Here is a 7242-nt window from a genome sequence, read left to right as displayed (position 1 = left end):
ATTTAGTGAGTGCCTGTTGCTTGGTTGCACAAGATTTAATCAGGTTGCCCACACTGGGCAGCTGCAGCTGGAAAATCAATCATGTGGTTAAACAAGCTTCATCAAACAGATAGATATGTTACATTTATTACTGCAAACACTCATCTGTTGTTCACCCACCTTCACCCACACCATATAAAATCCTAATCAGACCGTCCAACTGTTTGTTTTTGTTTTTCCTTGGAGATTTCCAAAAGCTGTTTGAATCTGAATAAAATAGTTTCTGATTCTAATGCTGGATTTGAACAAACCATTGGAGTTGCAAGACGGAGTTTAACTCAAGTGAAATCCTCCGAAGCAGCAAGATCATGATGCATCTTGCTGCTGATCCTGTTGCTGTTTTATGCTCTCGCATAAATGCATCAGTTTGATATTTGTTCCTCTTCCTATAAACTAGGGTTATATCACTAGAGTGCACTTTACCTGAGTGGTGGCCTTTTTGTTTACCTTTTAAACAAGAATATGTTTTAGGGTCAAATTGTGTCAACTGTCCTTGATACAAGATTGCAATAGTTCAAACAATGGGATACATTTGTTCAGGGATGTTATTGGGCATAAATCCTCTCCTGCGTTTCACTCAGAGCATTTTTACTTTTACAGGCAATTTCAGTAAATGTCTCCTGCCCCACCAGAAGTGTGTGGTTGTGTATTTTTTTATTTAAATTTTTTATTTATTTTATTTTTTGCACAGGCATGTATCACTTGCTTTCTTAGGGTTAATGTGCGTTCATGTAGGGAAATATTGTTTAAAATAGTTCTGTAATTACAATATTTAACTGTAGAAAAAATTGAAGACAGTTTATACTGAGCTATGGATGCAGCCTTTTAAGGGACAGCAGTTAAAACTATATTTACATACAGAAATGTTTAGAGTTTTGAGCTTATCTGCTATCCAATATACAAAGATTTAATAATTATATATTATTATTAAAAATAATATTATACAATAATATTATTATTCCTCAAAACAGATTGTTATTCAAGTTTAATCCAGGCTCTCAATGCGTCTCTTTGTTTTTCTTTCAGTCCTGTCCAGTTCTCCACTAACTCAGCATCAAAAGAGACACATTTATCACAAAACCCTTCTAAATCTGTCCTAACACATAATCTCAGAAAATGACATTTGGTTTGACAACGACCTTATTTGAGGAAATGCTGTTTACATATTAGCATAAACTTCTGATATGTAGGCATGTTTTTCAGCATGTAATCTGAAGCCTGGACATCAGGCATCCAGGCATGATCTGTTGCTTGCAGAGATCTAGACAATAGATTTCACAATAGATCTGAAAAATCGATTGTATGTTCATGACATATTCCTGTCTGCCTTGATGTTTGAATCTTCTACTTTATCAAATTTTTATTATATAGATTTAGATTTAGGGTTTTTTTTATCATTTCTTTTCACAATGTTGAAAATCAGATAAATAAGATAACTGCACATTTATGTAATAATCTGGCATTAATTGATTTAGAATTACTGGTGCCAGCATTTTACTTCATATATTTTTATATAGTGAATTTTCAGTTTGTCAAAATATATTCTACTAAAACTTTATTGGCAGCCTCCAAAGCAAGAACTATTTTGTGATTTTAAACAGGCATCTCTATATTAGCATAATCAGTTTTGGAGAGAAAACTAATTATTCTGAAGCAAGGCAAGCCTTTAACCTTGGTTGGATCTGGTCTGTGAAAGCAAAACTGAGACGGTGCGGTACTGATGAAGAAGCAGGTATTGGTTGTTGTGTAACATTTCTAATTTTGATGTTTTAATCAAGTTTAATCAGATCATTGCAGTCCTTTGCTTAATCAATCATATTGTAATTCCATTTTTGATGTGCATGTAAATGTGGGCACTCTTTTCGCTCCTTGCCTTCCCCGTGCAGATCAAAGGATCATTTGCACATCAGGATCTAGGGCCACTTCAAAGCGCGCACTCGTTCTCAAAAGCATCTCTGTGCTCGCAGATGGTGGAGGCGATGTAAAAATCCTGCACTGCTGCGGATTTCAGTCACATTACAATAATAAAACCACGACGAGGACGTTGGCGCTGGAGGACAGGAGACAGCCTGACGCACAGGTGCCGTCCAACCTTTGAACCAGCAGGGCCTGGCTCGGGACACTCGGCCGGGAGATATGCTCAGAATGGAGGGAGAGCTTTCATCTGCCACATTCATCTGGTGCTGTTGGGTTCAGTTTGGTTCGATGAGAATCCATTTTTAGGAGAAGAAGTGAAGTAAATCCTCCATTTGTGTACACCAGGGAGGTCGTTCTCCGAGCTTATGGTAAAAACCTTTCTTCTTCATAGAGTCTTCCTTCTTAAAGTCAATGAGTGATGGAGAAAACAGTGCAAACACCAAAGTACAGCTTCAGTCAGAAGAGGTTCTGTGGAAAGGTCACAAGCGGTTAATAGCTTACCTGCAATAAATAACTCTTGGCATCTTTATTAATTATGAACCCAAGTTTGTTGGTCCCAGAGCCTGAAGCTAACAGCTGGTCTAACCAGGGCCAAGCATGTTTCAGGTCAGAAGCAGCTTTGACAGAAGTAGGTCAGGAGAGGACCCACACAAAACTGTACCAGAACCTTAGAGCTTTAACGGGATGGAAAAACGAGGCAAATTAAGGAAATAGATCTCAGTTTTTTGTGTTTTTCTCTCTTCTTATGTTTCACACAGGAAGATCATTGCAGACGCGCTGCCTCCCCTTCCTGTGTAAAATGTAAGTAATCACAGATAACTCTGTAATTAAAAACAAGTTTTTATAAACCACAGTGCTGTTTTTGAGATCTGAGTTGTTTCAAGACTGTAGAAATCCACTTTGGTCGCTAATTTCAGACTAGCAACAGCTTCAGCCACGATGACTGACTGATCTGGATTTAAACTAAAGTAAGATGCCTAAAGAGTCATCTACAGTAGGTCAGATGGTAACTGCTTGTAAACTTTTATCAGAACTGCTTTTTGAAAATTCCAAGTTATCAACTTAAGCTCCATCTGCTGTGGCTTTAGAGTCCTGAGAGCAACTTTGCTAGTGGTACCTCCCTCTCTCCCAGCAGCGTGTCCCTCTTCAGGCTGGTGCCCTTGTTCACCACCTTGAACTTCACAGAAAGGTTCTTCACCTGAACAGAGCTGATGGAGTCAAAGAAGAAGTCCTCATTGAAGACTGGGTTGCGGCTGTTCTTGATGATGTTGCTCCTCTGCTTCTGCAGCTTGCCTGGATTCAGGTACACAGACACGCAGCAGTTGATGCTTTTGATGTCGACGTGCTTGTCGTACAGACTCTCAGCCACCAGGACTCGGATGAGCAGGCGTGACGTGCCGGAGTCGTGGTTGGCGCTGATCCTCACCGTGCCGCCCTTGTGCAGGTTGATGGTGTGCTCCCGCTGGAGGCCGTGGTCAGACGCTCCTCCGGCGCCGTGAAGGGACGGGACGCGGAGCCGCCGCTGGATGTTGGGGCTGGGCTCGGCCGAGCTGCACTCGTCTGTTGACAGGGAGCTGTGGCGAGCCAGCGTCCGCTTGGCTTTCACCACTTTGGCCTGTGTCTCATGCGTGAAGATCTTGAGGAGGGATGCGGAGCGGGACAGCAACGGAGAGCTGAAGGGAGAGGACTCAGCGGAAGAGCAGGTGTCACTTTCTCCACCACTGAAGTACCGGTAGGGGTTCATGTGGGAGGTGTTGCAGTCAGCGGGGGTCAGATGGTTCCCTGTCTCACTGCCCTTCCCTGGAGTCTTCCTCTGGGTGTTTGGAGAAGTAATGGGACTGGTCAGCTCGCAGTGGAACAGGGACTCTTTGCGTCGAGTGTGGGGGCTCTCCTTCAGGGTTGCGAAGCCATAAGATGTCTGAGTCTTGGGAACGTATGGCAGAGACATCGCAGTCTGCGACTGGGGGTCTGCATTGGTGTCCCCAGCCACGACGTCATCCGCACTCTCTATCTGGATGATGTGGCGGTTTGCTGCTCTCAGCAGGTTCTTTGTATCTCCTGCGATCTTGGCCACCAGGCGAGGGCTCCTCGGACTGCTGATCTTCCTGTTGCTGCTAATGGTTTGCTCAGAAGTGGACGGCTGCAGCCCCTCTTTGGGCTTGATGCTCGGCGTCTCGGGCTCTGGAGGGCAGCTGACCAGCTTTGGGGGGATGAAGAAGTCTGGGATCTTGTCGGGAGTGAGCACGTTGCTGTACGGCGCAGCTGCAGCCTTTCTGTCACCGTTGTCTCCTTGTCTCAGCACACTGGTCTCCACCGAGCCACGGATCTTATCCAGAACCCACATTTTCCCACCAGACAGTGGCAGGAGCAGGAGAGCAGGTTTCACTCAGGAGCCTCTGTAATTAATAACACACATTGAATGGAGAGAAGTGTAAATGATCACTCCAACAGAGAGAGGGGATGAAAACACCTGAATGCTGAAGAGCTGAAACACAGTCAGCAATTAAACTCCCACGTATTTGCTGAAACATGTCAATAAAGTCGTTTTCATTATGGGCATGAGTAATGAAAACCCCAAATTTAACTTCTCTTAAATTTTGAATATTGGATATGGCCAATAGAAAATATATTTTTAAGCAGAAACTGCCATGTTATAGTTACACAATGGCACAATAATGGACAAGATTATTGAGTTGACAGTTGTCCAGCAGACAGTCACTGAGTTCCTTCAAAAAGAGGTAAAAAACACAAAAGATAATAGACAAAGGAGTTGTTTCCAAGCATATTAATGAAAAATTAAATTAAGAAAAAGTGTTTAAAGAACAGCAGAGTTTGGACTATTTTTTTTTTTTTTTAAAAGCCAATTTAGGACAACTCAGCATGTTTCCACATGTACCAGTAACCCTCAATCAGTGCTATTTATTGCTCTGCAGGACTGTGTGACCCAAAGCCCGAAGAAAATCTATGTGGTATTGTCAAAAATAACATGGGAGACACTAAACCCAACAATGCAGACATGATGAAGGTCTCCATTAAAGCAAACTGGGGTTATCTAATTCCAGCCTCCATGCCACATCAAATTGTTGCATTCAGCAGCAATTTGCAAAGAATCAGCTATCAGCAAAAAAGAATAAAAAATAAAAATATAGGAAACCCTTCAAAATTTTCACATTTTTAGACAAACCTAAAATGTTACTCTTGGTGTTGTTTATATAGAAGTTCATGTGGCTTTACAATCAGAAGCAGATTGAACAAGTTTGACTTACTTTTGAGGCCTGCAAGGATTTGCTTCATAAGAAAAACATAAAAGACCGCCAACTGGTCCTGCAACACGACAATAACTCTAAACATACCCACTGAGGACGGGAAAAGAACAGAGCAAAGGAAAGAAGTCCACATATTGATCTCAACGAGAGGCCGTAGGGAGACTTAAAACAGGCTGTATGTGTAATAAAACCCTCAAACATGAGGCAAACCTTCCTCAGACTGATGTCAGAGCCTGCAGAGGCAACTAGATGCTACAAGAAGCATCTAACTGAAGTTATTTCAGCCAAATTCAGGAAAAGGCTACAGAGCTTTTAATGGAGAAGAGTGTCTAAACTTTTTCCTAAACTAAAAAATACAGTTTTGTTTATATGCATCGTTTTATGTGAATAACACGTGATTTTTTTTATATGCATGAAATTAAATGCAATTTACACTTATTATACATGAAAGAACAAATGGACATTTCTCTCATTTTCTTTTTTTCATGTGACCGTATCATATTTAAAAACTGTCATTCTGTTTAAATGCATATCGAGAATAAACAGTCATATAATGCAAATTTGATCAGTTTAATCTGGTTGCAACTTGAACAGCAAGTGGCTGCAATGGACAATATGAAATAAAAAGCACTTTACAAAATATCTGGATAAAATTCATGCATATCGACATCAAAACGGGGAATAAATGAAACATGTGAAATTATTTTAAACAATTTAAACGGTGTCAATAAGATAACTATTCCGGTTATTCTGAAAGATCAGGTAAGCTGCATTAACTTCGGGAATAAATAACATTATCCTGAGAGAAGGGCAAAATAAGAAAAAGTCTGCCACTGCACCAGTGTTCCCTTTATTTTATTTTATTTTAGTGATTTCACATAACAGAACAAAATTCATTTAATTCTGATAAACTAGTCTGAGTAAAAGCATATTTTATTAACTGGGATTGTTAAATAAACTAATTGTTTTCTTTCTGCCATATCTAAAGTATTTTATTTTAAAAAGTTACAAACGACAACGCGGCTCAACAGGTGCGCAAATGGTTCCTCTCTCCATCTCCGCTGCTCCCCAAACCGTACACACTTCGTTTCGGTGCCAAGTTAAATCAACTCATATTTCATGTGGATGTACTCACAAGCTTGTTTCAGAGCGTGGCGTCCTTTTTTTTTGCGCTCCTCTGTGTGTAGTCCTGCAGTGACAGGTGTTTTCTCTGGACACACGGCCGTGATGTGAGCTCCGTGGCGCGGCTGCTCTGCGCCCTTACGCTCGGTCTCCCCTCCAGAGCTCCTGTGGTGCGTTTTTATGGACAGCACAGAAGCTTCGGCTGACCAATAAGATCCACCTGTGGCACTCCGTGTTCTCCCAGTAGAACCAGTTAGAGGAGCACTGGTTGCGTCTGAAGTTACACCAGTGTAATAGAGCTTGTTTTATGCAGCCCAAACTCTACTTCATCTTTGTGATTCTTTGTTTGTTTGTTTTTTCTGGGAAATGTTTCTGATTTTGTTTCTGTTGCATCAATTTTTGAGTGCATCGGTGATTCTCGAGGCAAGACGGGATATGTAAGAGCGTCCCCAAATAAAAAAATAAAAAAAAAACTCTGCAGGCTGCAAATGGCTTCAGCTTTTGTGCGTCAACACAGAGATTAAGAACAGGTTGGTGTTCGGGAGGATATAAATACACACGCAGCGCAGCAGAAAATAAGTGCTGCGTGTTCCGTCTTTTTCTTTGTCTCTCCATCTTTGGGTTTAAACCAGCTGATCGGTTTCCCAGGTAACTGTGCTATGGCAACAAACCTGCATTTGTCTAAAACAGGATGGGCCCCATGACTTCATTGATCTGAGGAACAAAAAAAGCACTTTATTTGTCCAGATTGCCCGGTTTGGAGCTCAAGTGTCGTGGATCACGCGGACTCAGAGTGGCGCACCAGCCTCTGCTTCGCCACAGATCACCAACTCCTCTGTGTTCGCTTGACGGGAATTTTAGCTGCTTTGAACTTCAGGAAAGTGGAAAATCAACACGT

At 41.6% G+C, this 7242-nt stretch overlaps 1 protein-coding gene across 1 annotated transcript; it reads right to left on the bottom strand.

Annotated features, from left to right (window-relative positions):
• Positions 1-990: 990 nt before the first annotated feature.
• Positions 991-6739, bottom strand: LOC116725474 (C2 calcium-dependent domain-containing protein 4C). Its single transcript, XM_032571547.1, has 2 exons — positions 6358-6739; positions 991-4352 (listed from the first exon to the last, which is right to left on the bottom strand). Exon 2 carries the CDS (start codon positions 4298-4300, stop codon positions 3041-3043), a length of 1260 nt encoding a protein of 419 aa, XP_032427438.1. The 5' UTR covers positions 4301-4352; positions 6358-6739; the 3' UTR covers positions 991-3040.
• Positions 6740-7242: the final 503 nt, after the last annotated feature.

Source organism: Xiphophorus hellerii, chromosome 9 (assembly GCF_003331165.1).
Source record: "Xiphophorus hellerii strain 12219 chromosome 9, Xiphophorus_hellerii-4.1, whole genome shotgun sequence".
Classification (NCBI taxonomy): domain Eukaryota; kingdom Metazoa; phylum Chordata; class Actinopteri; order Cyprinodontiformes; family Poeciliidae; genus Xiphophorus; species Xiphophorus hellerii.
This window is presented reverse-complemented; position numbering and strand designations above follow the sequence as displayed.

What these genes read in the sequence shown, in the direction of transcription:
- LOC116725474 (XM_032571547.1), bottom strand. Translation starts at nt 4,300, where the DNA reads ATGTGGGTTCTGGATAAGATCCGTGGCTCGGTGGAGACCAGTGTGCTG.